Source organism: Podarcis melisellensis (assembly GCF_964234715.1).
Source record: "Podarcis melisellensis genome assembly, chromosome: 11".
Classification (NCBI taxonomy): domain Eukaryota; kingdom Metazoa; phylum Chordata; class Lepidosauria; order Squamata; family Lacertidae; genus Podarcis; species Podarcis melisellensis.
In genome coordinates this window covers 48,110,566-48,131,727 of record NC_138543.1, presented here as the reverse complement: position 1 = coordinate 48,131,727, position 21,162 = coordinate 48,110,566, and the positions used below count along the sequence as shown (strand labels likewise).

Sequence of the window (21,162 nt, the reverse complement as noted above, 5' to 3'; positions counted from 1 at the left end):
CATCCTGAACGGCTCAGCCTGGATAGCTCAGCTGGTTAGAGCATGGTGATGATAACACCAAGGTTGCAGGTTTGATCCCCGTATGGGGCTGCTGCATATTCCTGCATTGCAGAGGGTTGGACTACATGATCCGCAGGGTCCCTTCCAACTCTATGATTCTATGCAGGTCCTGCATTCAACAGGGATGATCTACAAGTTCTCCTCCCCACACCCACCTGATTCTATGAGGCTGCTAGTTCCACACCCACTGTGTGTTGTTTATAGAGGCTACATTGAAATCCCTTGCCAGGGTCTGAGGCCCAGAACTAACTTGCATCCCCCTGTGCTGCTTGCGCAGAAGAAGTAATAACACGCAGGAGCTGCTGGAAATTTAGGGCACGGCAGCCTGTGACATTCACCAGAACCGTACAAAGGCATCAGTTAAGCCCCACAACTTACACTGGCAGCAGCTGAGGTCATAACCCAAGGATGTGGTCTGCAAAAAGGTGAGAATCAGATAAAGGAGGGCAGAGGCCATAAAGCAGTTGTAGCTTCCTGGCCAGTAGCAAAATGTTTAGGGCTGTTTTCACCTGGTTCCCGGCAGCAAAGGCTAAAGCTTGCAATGGGAGACCTGGCGGGTTGCAGGTACAGGGACCAGTTTATCTTCCACAACACATCTCTTTGGCAAAGGAGTTAAGTGTGGAGGACTCCCTGGTCCTGAATGGGGTAACTGTGCCCCTGAAGGACCAGATGCGCAGCCTGGGAGTCATTTTGGACTCACAGCTGTCCATGGAGGCACAGGTCAATTCTGTATCCAGGGCAGCTGTCTACCAACTCCACCTGGTACGCAGGCTGAGACCCTATCTGCCTGCGGACTGTCTCGCCAGAGTGGTGCATGCTCTGGTTATCTCCCGCTTGGACTAATGCAATGCGCTCTACGTGGGGCTACCTTTGAAGGTGACTCGGAAACTACAACTAATCCAGAATGCGGCAGCTAGAGTGGTGACTGGGGGCGGCCGCCGAGACCACATAACACTGGTCTTGAAAGACCTACATTGGCTCCCAGTACGTTTCCGAGCACAATTCAAAGCCCTAAACGGCCTTTAAAGCCCTAAACGGCCTCGGCCCAGTATACCTGAAGGAGCGTCTCCACCCCCATCGTTCTGCCCGGATGCTGAGGTCCAGCGCCGAGGGCCTTCTGGCGGTTCCCTCATTGCGAGAAGCAAAGCTACAGGGTACCAGACAGAGGGCCTTCTCAGTAGTGGCGCCTGTCCTGTGGAATGCCCTCCCATCAGATGTCAAAGCGATAAATAACTACCTGACATTCAGAAGACATCTTAAGGCAGCCCTGTTCAGGGAAGTTTTTAATCTGTGATATTTTAGTGTATTTTTGGTTTCTATGGAAGCCGCCCAGAGTGGCTGGGGAAACCCAGCCAGATGGGCGGGGTACAAATAATAAATTATTATTATTATTATTATTATTATTATTATTATTATTATTATTATTATTATTATCATTAAGAGTAAGGGAGAGGCACTTCATCTGCCAAGGGAGACTACTTGCAGCAACACCAGAGCAAATCAAGTGGCATTTCCTGACCCCTATAAAAGCTTGAGGGAGAGGCTTATTTCCTGCTCTTAGCAAGTAGGGCACTGTAGCCAGCAAGAACATGGTCCAATGAATATTCGCTTCTTGTACTCAGAGGCTGTGGGAAGGATTCCTGAATTGCAAGGAGTTGGACTAGATGACCCTTCAACTGGAAATTCAATGGTTCTGTGAAACCACTGAACCCAGTAAGGGTCACACAGTCACAGGAGAAGTGGAGCCTGACCCCCCTCCCCCAGCCATGTAGGAAAGATGGGCAGGAACTAATGAGGGCCCCAAACCACATCTTTTTCACACCTGCTAAGCTCTTCCATCTCCTGCACAAGGCCTGAACTTCAGCATACAACAGATGTAATGCAAATGCAAACTCTGCTCCCCCAAAAGTTGAATTGTTTTTCCAGACAGAGAGGGGCTGAAATAAGTCAATGCTCCTATGCTTTCTTCCATAGTGTTGAGTACTGGAAACTCTGTTTTAATAAAAATGAAAGCCGAGGCTCTCAAAGTTCTGTACCAAACTCTACAGAAGAAGTGTGAAGGGCTGAGAGGCTTCTGAATTATTTGCCACCTCAGTGACAGTGAAACCGGACTCCCAGAATGCATTTCTCTTCCGCGTATGAAGCTGATGTCACAGATAAGCTGAACTATTCTTCCTTTGTGAAGTCAGCTGAAGCTACCTAAGCGCTTTGTGTGTGTGCTATCATTACTGAAAACGTGGTCCTTTCTTGTCTGAAGTTAGACAATAAGAAAACGAGCCCAGCAGCAGCAGTTCCTAAGATAATACAGTGGTACCTCGGGTTAAGTACATAATTCGTTCCAGAGGTCCATTCTTGACCTGAAGCACCACTTTAGCTAATGGGGCCTCCCGCTGCGCCACTGGAGCACGATTTCTGTTCTCATCCTGAAGCAAAGTTCTTAACCTGAAGCATTACTTCTGGATTAGCGGAGTCTGTAACCTGAAGCGTATGTAACCTGAAGTACCACTGTACTGTTTGATGGGGCAGTACATTTACTTGAAGTTCTCAGGTGGGATTCACCTAGCCAGCCCTATCAGCAGAACCCCTGCTCAAGGACATCCATTTGCACAGTGATGATTTTGTGCTCCCATGGGCTTCCCATACCCCCACAATGGGCCACTGAGGGGTCAGGAGAACCCCCAAAACAGCACGTGGGGGTGGGGGAGTGGGAGTGGGGAGAACTATTCAACTGGCAAATGGAAACACTTCAGCAGATGAAACAATGCAAAGAGCACAATGTTGAATTCTACCCATTGTTTCCTGTACGTTTCCGAGCACAATTCAAAGTGTTGGTGCTGACCTTTAAAGCCCTAAACGGCCTCGGCCCAGTATACCTGAAGGAGCGTCTCCACCCCCGTCGCATCATTCTGCCTGGACACTGAGGTCCAGCGCCGAGGGCCTTATGGTGGTTCCCTCACTGCAAGAAGCAAAGCTACAGGGAACCAGGCAGAGGGCCTTCTCGGTAGTGGCGCCCACCCTGTGGAACACCCTCCCATCTGATGTCAAAGAGATAAACAACTACCTGACATTTAGAAGACATCTGAAGGCAGCCCTGTTCAAGGAAGTTTTTAATGGGTGACATTTTAATGTATTTTTAATCTTTGTTGGAAGCCGCCCAGAGTGGCTGGGGAAGCCCAGCCAGATGGGCGGGGTACAAATAAATAAATTATTATTATTATTATTATTATTATTATTATTATTATTATTATTATTATTATTTCCATGTTGAGTGCCTGCATGCATTCCCCCCACACCACAAGGCTTATGTTATCATCTGTCTTGTATTATCTGCCATTGGTTTTCATTTGATTATGTGGCTATGCCGTGCCCTCTCTACAATACGCAATAGCATCTTCATGTCACAAAGATGGTCCATTTCTTTGGTGCCCCTCCCCATATTCAAACCTGCAGCTCAAATTCACAGACGGCTAAGGGCAGCAGACAGCTTTCATCCCTCTGGCGCTGTAAAATAAACACACACTAATTCATTTTCTCCATCCTGTGTGTTATCTTTGGAGATTGGGTGAGATACTGGTGTTGTGTTGTTGTTTTTTAATTAAAAGAAATCAGTATATTATTAACATTGTAAGAAAGGATTTATCAGACGATCTGCCTTGAAGACCTAAATTCCACTGCAATTTAAGCCAGCTATTTTGGAAAGGTTATTGCAATGCAAATGGTTTTTTTGTAGGCTGGCAATGGCGCACGAACTTCTATCTGCCACAAGATGGCATTCCTAAGCAGATTGTTTCAAACAGTAGACTTAAGAGTCAGAGGGAGAAAATCCTGTTATCATGTATGGTGGACTGGAATTATACCTGCTTAAAATATTTCTTCTGCATAGCTATTAAAGGCGCAGAAACTCTGTCACCTGGCTACTCGGTTTTGCAATGCTGGATTAAAAAAAGGAGGCTCAAGAAGAGTACTTTTGGGATCTTAGACATTCAAACGTTATGGGAATCCTCTACCCTCAAAATGTCTGTAAGGAACTGATTCTCTGCTTTTTTATGACTTGCTGGACAAGAACAAGGATTAGCTAGTCTCGTTTTCTTACTGGGGAAGGGAAACTGAAGTCAGCCAAGAAAGGACCACATTTTCAGTCATGACAGCTGACACACCAGGGGCATAGATAGCTTCAGTTGACTTCACAAGGCAGAATAGTTCAGCTTATCTATGACTTCAGCTTCATATGCAGAAGAGCAATATATTCTGGGAACTCAGCTTCACCAGGAATGGCTGAGAGGCATGTGGTCTGAGCTGGAACAACCAGCTCAGAACATAATGGCAAGAGCTCTGAATCAACTGATCTGGAGGCAAAAATATGCAATTTTAATAGCACCTCCTTCTGAGCAAAGGTCTTTAGACTTGGAGCTTTTCACTGATTTTATCGGTGCACAGTGGATCCCTTTGGACCAAAATAATTTAAGAAACAGCAATGTAATACCTTTCTCTCCTTTGGTGCATGTTTTCCCATCATCTTCACGTATGTACCCCTCATTACATTCACACCGATAGCTGCCAAGGGTATTGACACAGATGTGGGGGCAGAGAGGCTCGCTGCTTGTGGCACACTCATCGATATCTGAAAGGGGATGGATGCCGCAGTGGGTTAAAAAAAAGGGAGGGAAATAAGAAATAAAGGTTTCCTAAAACTGTTGCATTAATTGCACTCGATTAGTGAGGGACTACTGCTCAGTGGAACTATGTGTTGCATGCAACAGATTCCAGACTCTCAACCCCCATCATCTGCAGTTCAAAGGTTCAGACAGCAGGTGATGGGAAATACCTCTAAGTTGCAGAGAGATAGTGACAGCCAGGTTAGACAAGAACCTGTGGCCCTCTAGATCAGGGATGGAGAACATATGGTCCTCCAGATCAATGCTGGACTCTGAACTTTCATCATTCCTTATCGTTGGCCATGTTGGTGAAGGCAGCATCTGAATTAATCTGAATTAACTACGTAAAGGTTTGGAAAGAAATCCAAAAAGATCTGCAAATTTGGAGTAGAATGCAATTGTCATTGCTGGGTAAAATTTCGGTCATAAAAATGAATATACTCCCAAAGATGCTATTCCTGTAGCATCAGACTGTATCTATAGTTAATGACATCTGAAATTTTAAAGAATGGCAAAAAGATCTATCTAATTTTATTTAGCAGGGGAGAAAACCCAGGATAAAACATAAAATCATGATTGACACTAAAGAGAGAGGTGGTTTTGCCCTGCCTGACATACAATCATATTTTGACGCATCATGTTTATGTTGGTTGAAAGAATAGATTTTACTAAAGAACAGGTACCTTTTGGACTTGGAAGGGCATGACCTAAAATTTGGTGGCATGCGTTCCTGTGGTATGGGAAGGCCAAGATATATGAGAGTTTCTCAAACTACTTAATTAGGAAAAACCTGTATAGGGTATGGGGAAAATACAAAAACTTATTAGAAAGGAAAACACCAATGTGGCTGTCACCAACAGAAGCCCTTGCAAGGAAAAAATAATAATATACAGAAAAATTGGAGTACATATAGAGATTTGCTAACTGTCACTGGGGAGGAATATAAATTGAAAGAGTATAGAGAGATAAAAGATAAGTGACAGATCTTTACCATCACTTGAATGCAACATTTAAGTTAGTTAAAAAAATATGGAATAGCGGAACAAAATTTGCAGTTTGAAAAGGAGTTATTGGGATCTAGGGTTAAAATAGACTAGAAAAAAATGCCAAAATCAACAAAGGGCAATTGTTGAAAATGCAAGGTAGCAGCGGGAACTTTTCATCACATGTGGTGGTCATGCAAGCATAATTAAAAACTATTGGGAAATGATCTATAACGAACTTTTAAAAATGTTGTAAAAATCCTTTTCTAAAAATCCAGAAGATTTTTGTGGGGTTAATAACAATAGAAGTTACCCAAAAAATAGAGAATTTTGTTCCTATATGCGACAACTGCTGCATGTGTGTTATTAGCGCAAAAATGGAAAGGTATCAATAAAAGAAGAATGGTATAGAAGGAATGACCACTAGAATAAGGAATAAAAATGATAAAAGATATAGGAGGAAAGGATATTCTTTATTGAATATATGAAAAAGTATGATAAGCAGACAATCAACTTAGCAGGACGGTAAGATTCTCAGTAGTGTAAGAAATAACTAGAGTTTATATAAGGAGTTGCGATAGACATCATGGACCAAGAAAACGTGAGGAAAAGAAGAGATAAAAGGAACCATGGAAGGAGAGGATGGGAAGTCAGTTAAGGAACGTTTTCTGGTAGTTGTTTTTGTTTTTTCAAAATTGTTACTTTTTATTATTCCAGAGATTCTTTTCTTTTCACATTATTTTTGTTTACATTTTGAAATGTATCAGAAACGGTAATGAAAAATGTATCAAATAATAATAATAATCTGAATTAACCAAATTTTGGAAGCGCATACAAATCCATATCTTTGAATTTATGGCAAGTAACCTTGAATTAATTTCAGGTGCAATCTTTTCCACCCACCTAAGCAATAGGGTTTCTCTCTGTTCTTGTGCCTTTCGCGGTCATACCGATAACCAGGGTAGCATGTGCATAAGACTCGTCCAAAGTTGTCTGTGCACTGTTGTTCACAAGGAGCTTCTGCGCAGACGTCATAATCTAACGAGAGAGAAATGTGCTTGTTATTAGCAGCTGTACAACACTGCAAAAGTAATTTGGGAAATTAGTGTTTGTCCTTCAGTTACCAATGTAGTTATATTCCTGTTACTAATCGAGAAAACGTAGACCTCAAATTTTTATTTACACTGGATTGCTATGTGTGACAAAAGAACAGGCAAAGAAACAGATACCTCTGGAAGAAAAATAAGATAAATGTAATTACAAATTACAAATGTGTGACAAAAGAACAGGCAAAGAAACAGATACCTCTGGAAGAAAAATAAGATAAATGTAATTACACAATGTTGTTATTTTTCTTCCATCACCTTCAGGATATATATATATATATTTGGGGGGGGAACTCTCGAGAAAATTCTCTGCGAATAGAAGTTGGTTAAAAGAAATATACTAAGCTAAGAACCGTAGATGGTTGTAACTGTTGGGCTATGGAGAAGCTGCACACAGTTTAGTGAATGCACTGTACACCTCCACAATGCTATTTCCAGAACCAAACTTAGTGGTTTACAGGATACAAGGACAATCACCTCCTGGCAAATAGAAGGGGAAGAAATGGAGAAAGTGAGAGATTTTACTTTCTTGGGCTCCATGATCACTGCAGATGGTGACAGCAGCCACGAAATTAAAAGACGTCTGCTTCTTGGGAGAAAAGCAATGACAAACTTAGACAGCATCTTAAAAAGCAGAGACATCACCTTGCCGACAAAGGTCCGTATAGTTAAAGCTATGGTTTCCCCAGTAGTGATTTATGGAAGTGAGAGCTGGACCATAAAGAAGGCTGATCGCCGAAGAATTGATGCTTTTGAATTATGGTGCTAGAGGAGACTCTTGAGAGTCCCATGGACTGCAAGAAGATCAAACGTATCCATTCTGAAGGAAATCAGCCCTGAGAGCTCAAGGGAAGGACAGATCCTGAAGCTGAGGCTCCAATACTTTGGCCACCTCATGAGAAGAGAAGACTCCCTGGAAAAGAGCCTGATGTTGGGAAAGATGGAGGGCACAAGGAGAAGGGGACAACAGCGGACAAGATGGTTGGACAGTGTTCTCAAAGATACCAACATGAGTTTAACCAAACTGCGGGAGGCAGTGGAAGACAGGAGTGCTTGTCTTCCATGGGGTCACGAAGAGTCGGACACAACTAAACAACAACAAAGATGCAACTGGAGATAGGTAGGATCAGCTGAAAGAGGGGAGACACACTGTTGGCACATAGGAAGGTGCTTTATAGCCTGCCAAACTAATGGTCCATCTGGCTCAATATTTTCTACATTGACTGGCAACAGCTCTTTGGGGTTTTGAGAGTAGATTTAAGGAGGCAGTGGCTCTGCAGGGTTCCACTGTCAGAGGCAGTCACAGATGAGCAGAGTGCTGTTGCATTCAGGTCCTGCTTTCGGTTGGCCGCTGTGCGAACAGGATGCTGGACTTGATGGGCCACCCCTTTACCATGCAGGGTTCCTGACTGAGGACAGGATTCCGAGGCCATGGAAATTCCCTTTTCAGACCCACATGAAGGTCATGGGTGGAACTGATATAGGGGAGGTGTTGTGGGTGGTGCAGATACCAGTGAGGGGGTAGCCAGGTGGGATGCATTCCCACTTGCCCCATTCAGGAAGACTGCCTGAAGATGCTTAATGTTCTGCAAGTTTCCCTGCCTCACCTCCAGTTCCCTGGCTGTTGCTAGTGGTGACAAGGAATCATAGGGCACAATCATGCTATGGTTTGTGTGATACTACAGGGCAGCTAGGAGGAGATATGGTGTTGCTGTGCTGCTTTCTATGGCCTCCACTATACGTATTCAGCCAATGGGGGTGTTTCTCCAAGGGAAGAGGGTCTTTGCATCCTCCTTTCATTGGGCTAGACTGGAAAAGTAATATACCAGCTTGCAGGCACTGGCAGCTGCATCCACCCATGACCGGCATTTCAAGTGTGACATTTCTCTCTCGCATGGAACTAATCTCCATTTAAGAGGGAGAGAACATGTAAACCATCACTCTGTGAACTACAGGACCAAATGTTTATTTTGCTTCACGCATCCAGAATCGGCTTCGAGGCTTACAGTGCCAAGCTTACTGCAACTGTGCTGACTGTGCATGATGCAACGGAGCTCCATCGCAGCTCAGGCTTCTCATTGCTAAATGAGAACAACAACTTCTATCCCACCTATTTTTCAGAAGAAACTCAAGACAATTCACAGTTTACATCGCAAATCAAAATATTAGCATAAAACCCAAGGCCACAGTAACAATGGCAAAACAGCTATCAGAATTAAAACTTCAGAATGTTAGAACAAAAGGAAATATTAAGCCTAAGGCCCCTTTAAGCAATGAACAGCCATGTCTCCACTAGCCGTCAAAAGCAGTACAGTGATGGGGCCTGATGCTGTATGTTTGCTAAAGCGTTACATGTAGCAGGTGCCACTGTAGAAAAGACCCTGTCCCTGGACAGTGTCTAAGTGTGCCTTGTGGTGTTACAGGATCCTAAGGAGGAGTTTGGAGACAATCAGAGTATGCAAGGAGGCACATGCAGAAGAAGGTGGTCATTGAGATACACAGGTCCCAAGCTTTTAAGGTTTCTAAAGGTTAACACCAGCACCATGAATTGAAGCTGGACACAATGTGCAGCCACGATGGACTCAAAATGGCATCTCAGTTGTCAGAACGGTCCTATCCCATTTGGAGCTCGATTTTGCAGAACAAACGATTCCAAGTGTTTTCTCAGCATTGAGCCAAGATAGGTCGAGTTTGCTCACCTGCTAAGATTTTTATTCATAGTTTGGTTTTGCCCCAGTGCATTATCAGCTCGGTGCCTGGCTGCCAAGATTTCCGGGACTCTGAGCTGCTAAAGCAGCACATCTGCCAATAATAAATCAACCTGATAAAGCCAAGGTGAATCCCTTTTGTTGACTGCAAGAGGCAAAAGAGTGCGTTGAGTTGAGCATGTGCATCTGTCTTGGCAGCCTAATGTTCATAATGGTACAAGATCAGCCCTTGATTGCCAAAGCAGAGAGCACACAGCCCATAAAACACTACTGTTCCAAATAACACACAGTAAGTGTAAAACTTTAATAAATGATAAACCGCCAGCTGAGCTCATCTATGCAGTATTTTAAAAGGTGGTGCAAAATTAACACTCTCGTTCCTTTTAAACCCACATACTTGATTGACATACTCCAAGGGGTGGGCCCAGGGGAGAAGTGAAGCGCAGAGCCAGAGAAGACGGCATTTGGGTGGCACATTATGTCTGCTAGAGCCAATTGTTGTGATGCACAAAAATATTAGGTTAAAACCCAGATACAAATCCATGCTTAGCCATCTTGGGTCAATCACTAATTAGCCTCCAAGGGATGTTATGAGAATAAAACAGGGAGGTGAGATCCTTGGAGAGGATGGGCAGGGTAATAATACAATAAATAATAGAAAACAGGGAGGGTGTTTTAAAAAGCCAAGTTCTTTTTTGTCAAGGCAGTGCAGCTGCAAGGTACTGAACAATGGAAGAAGAAGAAGAGGAGGAGGAGGAGGAGGAGGAGGAGTTTGGATTTGATATCCCGCTTTATCACTACCCGAAGGAGTCTCAAAGCGGCTAACATTCTCCTTTCCCTTCCTCCCCCACAACAAACACTCTGTGAGGTGAGTGGGGCTGAGAGACTTCAAAGAAGTGTGACTGGCCCAAGGTCACCCAGCAGCTGCAAGTGGAGGAGCGGAGACGTGAACCCGGTTCCCCAGATTACGAGTCTATCGCTCTTAACCACTACACCACACTGGCTCTCAAGGAGAGGCAGTGGCCCTCTGTGTTTTCAGATTAAGATCTCTTCCAGTCCTACCTGGAGATGATGGGGACTGAACCTGGGCCAGGCAGATGCTCAACCACTGAGCTAAGGGGCAGCCTGGCAACTGCTGCGGGTACAGCAAGGAAAAAGGCAAATCTGCCCTCAAAATTCTCCTTCGGGTAGTGATAAAGCAGGAAATCAAATCCAAACTCTCCTTGTATACAGTACTGAGCTAGATCGGCAAACAGAATATGCTCTTAACTCGCTTGCCATCAAGGCAACTGCAGCCTACCAGCCGAAGATGCTCAATGAGGTTGCCTTTGGATTTGGTGAACACCAGCTCCCATCAGCCCCAGTCAACATGGTCAGTGGTGAGGGATGATGGGAGCTGTAGTCCCATCTAAGCCTGGAGGACACCTCATTGGTTATCCCTGGTCTATACTCACTAACCACCCAACCCAATGTATGTATACTTGGTAGTCGCACTGAGTTCGGTGAGACTTACTCCCAGGTAAGCATGTAGAGAAACAAATATTTGAGCCCATATTTATTATAGTACAGGAAGACAGAAACACTGTAGTGATAAGTGCTGGAAAGTAATAATAATTTAAGAACGTACCTTCAGGAATGCATTGTCCAAGAACAAACTTATAACCCTTACAGCACTTTTTCCTAAAAAGACAAAAACAGACAAACTATCTATTAGATGGAATTAGTAAATTAAGATCCCAGTCCTACCCATGTTTATTTGAACATAAATTGTACTGAATTCAATGGCCTTTCCCCCAAGCAAGTAGGCATAGCTTATGACATTACCTGTATTATTTTCAGAAAGTCCAGTAATGAAGGAACAGCTTCAGCTAAAGCTACTTCATTATTGTAATGTTGTGTTTTGTGTTGTGTTGTCTTGTACTGTATAGTACAGTACTGCATTGCATTAAAACATTTATTCCCATTCCTCTGCTTCAAGGCCTGAGGCAGCTTACAACAATATTATGTAAACTGTTTAGGGGTTTGGATGATTAAATCATATATTTGTTGTTGTTGTTTAGTCGTTTAGTCGTGTCCGACTCTTCGTGACCCCATGGACCAGAGCACGCCAGGCACTCCTGTCTTCCACTGCCTCCCGCAGTTTGGCCAGACTCATGTTAGTAGCTTCGAGAACACTGTCCAAGCATCTCGTCCTCTGTCATCCCCTTCTCCTTGTGCCCTCAATCTTTCCCAACATCAGGGTCTATTCCAGGGACAAATCCTGTTAATTCACCCCCCCAACAAAAAAAGCATAACCCTCAGAACAAAATACAAATGGGAGACATGAATGCAAATGCAGGTCTGAAACTACCACAGTAAAGTGGGAAAATGAGATGGTAGAATTCTGAAGCCATAAAATAGACTGTACTAGATGAATGCAAATGAATGCTCCCTGGAAGGGAGGGGGCACCCCCTTTCAAATCATCATCATCATCATCAACAACAACATCAGTGTGCCATAGGGGGAAACAACAACATCATCAACAACAATGTGCCATAGGGAGAAATTATAGACCAGCCTGCTCACTGTTCATGCTGGGGAGGTCACTTTGCTGCTGGTAATGTGGCAGCTGGACTTCACCCCCAGAGGCACACTCCATTGTCTCTTGAGACAGACGGATTGCAAAAAACTTTTTGCAATTAAGATCCTTCTCCAGCTACTATTTGTACAGTCAGTGCTGGCTCCAGGTATGAGGGGGCCGTGGACCAGGTGTCCTCTGTTCATGAAACCCTCTTGCCTGTCAATGGGTCCTGGCAGGTTTACCATGCAGTGGGCAGCAGCAGTACTAGATGGCTGGGTTCTGCCACTATTTTAATTTCCCACAATGCCCCAGCTTGTTCACTCCTTTGTGGAAGTGGAAAACGAAAATGGCGGCCTCCAGAGGTACACCCTACGGCCCAACATTGCTTGGTGTGGCATGTCAGAAATGAATAGGGAGCCCAAGGCAGCTGTCAGTTGTGAGTCCTAAGGCCATGGTATTTGCCAAAGCATGATGGCTGCTGAAGCCAGCCTTGTGTACATGCATCTTTAGAAACAAACCTAAACCTGTGCTCCACAGGAACGCCTGACTTGATAAAGGGTGTCTGAAAGCAGACTGGTGGGAAAACAAAAGTTCAGCAACTGAGACTTGCAAAAGTTAATGTCGTAACGACGTTCATGATTTAAAGAGAGCAGAAAACAAGAGTTGACATTAATAACATATTTCAGTCCACAGAGGGGTAGCATAACATGTGGTCCTGCTTATCTGGAAAGAGGTTCCTTTAGGTATGAGCAAGATTCAGAATTATCCTATGCTGCTTTCGTAGGGGAAGGGCTAAAGGTCAGCGGTAGGGCACATGATTAGCCAGCCAGTTCCCCATTCCATTTCCAACAGATACTCATCGTTCTGTGGCCAATGAGCGTGTCCAGTCCTCTAATGGCTGTTTTTTTGGGGGGGTGGGGGGTGGGAAGCAGACACCCTGGTGCCTAATCCCAGCAGTATTAAAATCTTGAATTTCCCCATTGATTTCCATGGGAAGCTCTCACTTCTAGCTCTTGAGGAAATTTTAAAAGAAACATCATGGCATGAACGATGAAATGACCAATCCGTACAATGAGATGGTTCTGTCTACCTGTTTTTATACCCACATCTCTCTGTGTCCCTCTTCCTTTTCTGTTGACTCCTATTTCCCCTCCCTCCCAGTTTTCTGTTTCTCACCTCTTGACAGTTAGTCAGTATTCCATGGGCATGGAACACACTCACTTCTCATTAGGGTGTTTCTGTGGCCAACCCCTACCCAGTTTTGTGTTTGTTTGTTATTTTGTATTTCTGAAAAATCTGAAGTTGCCCCAAGTCTGCTGATACCTCCCACATATTTGCAATTGTTGACATTTTGGCTCCATGAGCAACAAATGGGGGCAGAACTGACGATCCCAACAGATGCTTATGATTTTTTAAAATATATGTTTGTGTGTGTGTGTGTGTGTGTGTGTGTGTGTGTGTGTGTTCATTTATGAGAATGAGGGAAAAATAATAGGATGTACAAATCAATCAAAGGAAAAAACATAATTGAAAATGGGACTGTGTGAAGCACAGAGATTTGAAGGCGGCAAAGTTAGAGCTTTCTCTGTGGGTGGTTACTTGAGTTTACAGGAGCTTTAAATAATAGGCAGAACAATCCTATGCAGGTCTGCTCAGAAGTAAGGCCCATTGAGTTCAATGGAGCATAATCCCAGATAAATTGGTAAACCTTAGGATGCAATGCTAGCCACACCTACTTTGGATTAAGCCCTATCAAGACCACTTTTGTGTGAACATGCATAGTATTTCACTGTTAATGTTTGATATTTCATAGCTCACTAGCAGTTCTCTCATGGTGGCCCTTTAATGGATGCCTTAGTGGGTATAAATCTTGCTTTCCTATGCAAGAGGAGACTCTAAACGCAGTGGAAACCTTCATCTTGTATATGTAAACCAAAAGTAACCTTTTCAGTCCAGCTTCTTCTTAAATTACACTTTAAGCAAATGACCTAGCTTTCCCCCCCTTTCAAAGTGTGGTTTCCAGAACATCTTGCAGATGTGGTTAGAGAAATCAGATGTCAAACTAAGGACTGCGAGTTTACCTTCTGCCCCTTAAACCGCAAGTCTTAAGACAGAGAGCTATAAAACTATGCATGGTGTTGAGAAAGTGGATAGAGTGTTCCCCCGCGCCCCAAACTCATAATACGAGAACTTGGAGCCATCTAGCAAAACGTATTGGCAGACAATTCAGGACAAGCTAAAAGAGAATCATTCTTCAGACTACAACATAGCTAATTTATGGGATTTTTTTGCTACGTGATGTGATGGCCACTAGCTTATAAAAAAATTAAAACGGGATTAGAAAAATTCATAGAAGACAGACCTAAGACAGATAGGCCTCTCAATAAACACCCAAATACTCCATGGCTGAGGAGGATTATTATGAGATGGCTATTGCCTTTATGTCCTGCTTGTGGACTTCCCAGAGGGCCTGGCCGGCCACCCTCAATGCTGGGCTTGAAGAACCATTGGTCTGATCTAGCAGGGCGCATGACTCCCAACCTGAGTAGCAGCTTTGACTCTGACCTAGACAGTGGTGGATGTACATTTTGGGGGCCCTGAAGCTGGAACTGCTATGGGGACCCCTTCAGAACCAGCAACAAGGTCTTGGTAACCGCTCCTATCTTCTTCAGTGGAGCTGTTCCATGATAGATCATCACACTTTTACAGCATCTGTGCTACTGACTTTGGGATTGTTGAAATATACAGAACAAAAAAGTAATCAATCTGAGTCGTGCGACTGAAATTTGGTCTACTAGACCCAATTTTTTAAAAGCAACACAGACTAAAGTCAGTCAGTCAGTCAGTTTGACTTATTGTGGTTTATTTAGCAAGCAGCCATTGGACACATAAAATAATAATAACAACAGGAATACTGCTACCAATAATGGTTAACATTTCTACTCCCCAACCCCTAGTGGACAAATCATTTCCTGTCAAGTTTTGTTACACGAATTTGTAAAGCCTTCACAAGAAATGTAGATATTCGAAAGGATATAGATCTCTCAACATTGGTCAGCAAAAACCAGGTCTTTGCAAGACATGACCTTCCTTTCTGTGATATTAGCAATGGGTGGATTTAAAGTCACTTCTGGGGCCCCTTCCTAGGTATAAGCTTTCGTGTGCATGCACACTTCTTCAGGTACATGCACACAAAAGCTTATACCAAGAACAAAATTAGTTGGTCTCTAAGGTGCTACTGGACAATTTTTTAATATTTTTAATATATATCCAGCCCTGCACAGGAATCCCCAGAGGCAACCACCAAGCACCTAAAGAGGCAACTGCTTCTTCATCTGGAGACCCCATGCTCCCCATTGCTGGATGACTGGTCCAGGCAATGAGCCAGGAAAGAGCGAAATGAGAGGAAATAGAGCTTCAAGACTGGCCCTTTAAGCTCTCAAATGAAGATGAAAAGACCTGATTTCAGCTTGGTTGAAGCAAGTTGTCCATTTGGAGTTAACTCAGAGGTTCTGCAACTCCAGCCTGAATTGCCCCATCAGCTTCTATTCGAAGTCTGAGTAGATGACTTGGGTTCCTCATACATAGCATCATGGCTTTTTAGAAATGTAAGTTTCCCTACTGAGCATTAAGGGTGTGTTCATATAACCATTTTGGGTTGATTAGCAAAAGGAATATTAGCAGATTAACTTCCCATAAATGCCATCCATTCCAGAAGGACACACACACACACACACACACACTTTTTTTTTTTGCTTGGTTTGAATGATGAGCCTTACAGGTACAGTACCTTCCATAAAGATGCTTTTGCTTTCCCAGAATGCCCTGCTGTCTCTTCCACATTAACAGCAAGCCGAAGCCAAGATAAATAGCACATGAGGCTTTAAGGCAATTTCCCACTAACATCGTAAACCAACAATTCAGAGTTTCAGGCTTCCTCTAAAAGTCAGTGACGCGGGTGAACCTGCAAAGTGTCCAAAGGGCTACAAGCCTTGGCTGTGAGAACTGACCCTTTCAAATTAGCAACAGACTATCAAAACTATGTAAAAAGCAAAACTCTGGCCTACACGGTTTCAAAGATTAAGCTGAGCACAAATTCTTCTTAATGAATTTAGGATGTCTGGTGCTGTGGGGTATTGGAGGAAGTTTTGCCTTGTTTTGCAAACACTGGTCTTCATTAAACCTTCTTGTAAAATGCTGCTGTGAAGTTTTATCTTTAAGAAAAACAAAGGAAGACCTTTCAAGGGTGCACCAAGAAGACTGTTTGCTTCCTCCATCCCGCCTACAGTAACATGCAGCAGGATATCTCTGAGACATTTTTCATTAGATTAGTATCTCACAAGTCATCCACGATCCAAGATAAACTAGGCTACTGCTATATGTGAGCATCAGAAATGTTCAGACAATCAGAAATATATATATATCTCCCAGGATGTTGTTTGGGGCTTGTGGAAGTCAGTTGGTAGTTCACCATGTTTTGGCCAGTGTGATGTCTCAGCAGAGTATGTGGAGCCCCAGCAGACAAAACTGAGTTTAGCTGCGGGTGGCACTGTGGTCTAAACCACTGAGCGTCTTGAGCTTGCCGATCAGAAGGTCAGCAGTTTGAATCCCCATGACGGGGTGAGCTCCTGTTGCTCTGACCCAGCTCCTGCTAACCTAGCAGTTTGAAAGCACGCTAGTGCCAGTTGGGAAAGTCAACGGCATTTCAGTGTGCTCTGGTTTCCATCACGGTGTTCCATTGCGCCACAAGCGGTTTAGTCATGCTAGCCACATGACCTGGAAAGCTGTCTGTGGACAAAAGCTGATTCCCTCAGCCTCAAAGCAAGAAGAGCGCTGCAAGTCCATAGTCACCTTTGACTGGATGGACTTAACCATCCAGGGGTCCTTTACTTTTACCTTAGCTACACCACAGACACGATTTACACCATGGAAAAGAAACCTCCAGGGATGAGAGAGTGCAAAACCAAAGAGCTAGTGAAGTAATATTGGCTTTCTGTTCCTTCCAAGTGCCCATATTTTAAACCTTTGAGGACTTTCTTGCCATTTCTAAACGCAGCAGGCACTACAACGTGCCTTGAATGTGTAAGAAGCTTGGATAGGTAATGTTTCCAGTACACAGAAAACAGTGTGGCTGCCTTGAAATTAATCTGACATATGTGAAATTTTAAAATGCAAGGCCTGAAGTGACCCATGGCACTCTGCATGCCAGTTATGTTTCCCAGAAGCAATTTATCAAAATCGTTGACACTGAAGTGGATGATTAGCAGAGTTATTTTCCTGACAAAACCTATTGTCAGGCAAGAAGAACAAGGCTGACAGGCATTTTCTGAGCAAATTACACAACTATATTTTCATAACGGTTAGCAAACAGGCTGTCATTGATCTGACAACACATCAAACACAATGCCTGTTTTGTGGCTCTGAGCAACTGTGTGTTTTAAGTCCCTCAAAACCTCCTCATAAAGCTACAGTTTTTAGGTGTATTCCTAAAATGATGTTATAAATTGGGGGGGGGGGCAGGCAAGGCCCTAAACCTGTAGATTCAGTAAAAGGTTAAAATTTGAGCAAAACCACAAATTCATGAGTTTAGCAGGGGCTGGAAATCACACCAGCTGGCTTCCTCATGAGACCATCTTGGTGATGGCTCACTTATGGGGTGGGTCATTGAAGACACAAGAGACTGATAATGACCCGCTTTGTTTGATAATGGTGAGGCAGTGGGGCCTGATAAAAGGAAAAAGCTGGTTGCTTTGCAATAGGCTTGGGAAACAAGAGGTTGTGATGCTGTAAGTTGCTGTTTTTCTGTAAATGGTTCTGGCAAGAAGAAAGAAGAATTGGAGAGGTGGCCATCCTGTTCAGAAGAAGCCAGTGGGGTGCTTTGTTTTGTTTTGTTTTTAGGGGGGGGGAGTGCTGGCACTCACAATGAAGTTGTTACGGTAAGTGCCATACTTTGAACATTTGAAAGGAAAAGGTGCCTGTACTGTGTACTCTTCAGTAACCTCAGAAAAAAGCACTGGAAGAAGCCATAGCACAGAGACACAGGCAGCATGGCTGTTCCCTCCACTTGTAAACCCAAGTCTACTGCTCCTAAGAGGGAAGCAAAGGACCCTCTTGAGATGTAAGTACTCTGAACTCTCTCCGTAGTGGATTCAGGTGTATATATGTGTAAATTAAACCATATCTCTTAAAGACACTGCAGTCTCTGCTATGCCTAATTTCCAATGGAAACACAAACCTTGGGTGAATGCCTAGAACCCCCTGGAATCTTGTCACTGCTCAGCAGAGATTGCGGGTGATGTGTAACATTATTTTAAATAAGCACCCCGGAAATGTAAAATGTGAAAGTGATAGGTGCACGTGTGGAAACACATATATTGCACGGGTACACTTGTAAGGAAGTCCAGAACAGTCCCTAGTGGCCACTGGGCTGTGAGCCAACAAGTGAAAACATGCCTTGGCCATTTTGTTTGGATACCAGATTGCATCCAAAACACTCTTCTTAAGTCAAAATATTGGAAGTGGAGAGAAGCCATTTGCAAATATAGCTAGTATTCCTTTTTCAGTGTTTTTTTGGGGGGTTGGGTGTCGATAGCACAAATCTGTTTGACCAAAGGCATTATGACACCATCACATTTTCAATGTGAACCCTGATTGGGTGGATCAAGGAACAAAAAAGAACTTTAAGGAGAAGCAGATGAGGCTGTGAATAGCACAAAAATGCAAAGACGGGAATTTTAGGCCACTCTTGAAAGCATAACTTTTGCCCCCCAAATTATGTTTAACTCTGCTTCTTATTCAGTCATTTATGGGTCCACCCCTTGGGTACCTTAAAAAGCATATATCTATAACTGACAAGCAGTATAAATCTATTTGGTCATATGGATTTTGAGATCTGGATGTAATACTTTTGATCTTGTATAATTTTAGGTACAGCACATTGAATTCAGAATAATCTCATAATTATTCAGTGAACTGCAGGTCACCAAAATGCTTATTTATCTGAACTCCACGCACAAAAATCCCACTGAGACATTTGCCTCCTTGCCAAAATCCTGTATGAACAAATCGCGACCATCTGTGTTTGCAAGCATGTCAAGTAACCAGTAGCTGGTGGGAGTTCAGCAATAATTCATACACTTATTTTTTAAAAAAACATTGCTGCTATTTGGTATGGCCTAATTGAATGCTGAGGGACGCAGGTGGCGCTGTGGGTTAAACCACAGAGCCTAGGACTTGCCGATCAGAAGGTCGGCAGTTCGAATCCCTGCGACGGGGTGAGCTCCCATTGTTCGGTCCCAGCTCCTGCCAACCTAGCAGTTCGAAAGCACAAAGTGCAAGTAGATAAATAGGTACCACTCCAGTGGGAAGGTAAACGGCATTTCCGTGTGCTGCTCTGGTTCGCCAGAAGCGGCTTAGTTATGCTGGCCACATGACCCGGAAGCTGTCTGCGGACAAACGCCGGCTCCCTCGGCCAATAAAGCGAGATGAGCGCCGCAACCCCAGAGTCGGTCACGACTGGACCTAATGGTCAGGGGTCCCTTTACCTTTACCTTTAATTGAATGCTGAGCCATTTTTTACTGGCTGTTTCTTGGGAGATATGTATCAAAGTTCTGAAATTAATGTCTGCTGTCAATCTATAGTCAACGGGCTGCATCCAGGTGTTCGTCCATTCATGGAAGGCACTTTGATCCAGTAGAGGCTTCCTTGAATGAAAGGAAGAGGTAGGTGACTTTTGCTTTTTCACCGATTTCCACTGCATCCCCGAAATTTACTCCAGAAGGTTGAAGCGTGTGCCAGGACAGCAACAGAGACTGCAGGAGAAAGGGGGAATTTCTGAAAACCTCTTCTGTCCTCCTTCCATTCGCAAAAGCCTCTGATGGATGAAAAAACCTTCCATGGATGGAAGGACAGCATTAGAAAGAACCCAGTGTGTTACATTTCCACTATCATTCCCCACAGTGGTCTTCTGTTATATAGCCAGAGCTGAAACCGAAATACTTGGAGGTTCACAATGCAGGGGGGACAATGCAAATGTTCTTTCTACCACCATCCAATTCTCAATTAGTCTCCATGCCAGTTTTCTTTCCAAGCTCGTAAATTGACTGCCTGGCTGATGGCACATTGTCAGCTATTTGTCTAAACAAAGGTGAGCCAAAATCCAGTACTAATTTCTGCACATCTGTCCAGACTCTCATGGAATTCTTAAACTTCCATGACTCTTCATTTGCGACTCCAATTTCACAGAAAAAATGCATGCTAGATAGAAAGCCATAATTCCACTCCACTAATGAACAAAGTGCCAAAGGAGGAATTTGGAGCTCGTTAGTTGACTGCGGCTCTGTTGCTAGGTCAACTGAGTTAAACAGCAACAAGTCGCTGGTGGGTTTTTAGATTTATTAAATCTACTCCACTCCAGTTTAATGCAGAATCTTTCATCAGCAAGATCACAAACATGCTGCACAAGGAACAGCTAATAAACTGCCTTTCAAACGCTAATAAAAATCCAATCACACAACATGCAGACACACATGAACACCTATTGTACACAGGCACACAGAAGAGTGAGCCTGAGGAATGTATAAATGTACCAGGCAGAGTTGAAGCCTGGCAGTATCCCAAATAGATTCTAAACTTTTTAACAAAGTCAAACAGCATGATATAAATTATTGGGAAATTATTTAGTGTTTGCAATATCGAAATATAGCATCACCCATGAACAAGGACAGCAAGGAAAGGTCCCTGCCCCATTGGGAGACAACAGAGTCAGGGGAAATGAAGGAAGAGATCAAAAGGATAATAGTATGTTATCATTTCAGCTACATATATTTAGGCTTAGAGGTTGAAGCCTTTTAGCAGCATTTTACAGGCTGAATCAACTGCAAGTTTGCCAGTAACATGCAGGAACAATCGTGCACCCAAAGCAGGGAGGGCTTTGTGTATACTCCATGCAGATCCCTAAGAGATTTTTTGAATAGCATGTACAGCATTTGATGCCACTAGTCTAAAATCATCTGAGCCTTGACAAATGCTGCTAAAATTTGGGTTGCCAACGACTTAATATTGCAATCAGATACTTATGGGAAGGACG

General features: G+C 43.6%; 1 protein-coding gene across 2 annotated transcripts in view; it reads right to left on the bottom strand.

The window, feature by feature from the left end:
- CCBE1 (collagen and calcium binding EGF domains 1) overlaps positions 1-21,162 on the bottom strand; it is a gene marked incomplete at its 5' end in the record, with an annotated part of 139,415 nt that overhangs the window by 14,148 nt on the left and 104,105 nt on the right. For both annotated transcript variants that reach the window (XM_081929906.1, XM_081929907.1), the window contains 3 exons: positions 4,544-4,681; positions 6,602-6,736; positions 11,140-11,192. In XM_081929906.1, the coding sequence (XP_081786032.1) occupies positions 4,544-4,681; positions 6,602-6,736; positions 11,140-11,192 (326 nt within the window). The remainder of the gene's footprint in view (positions 1-4,543; positions 4,682-6,601; positions 6,737-11,139; positions 11,193-21,162) is intronic.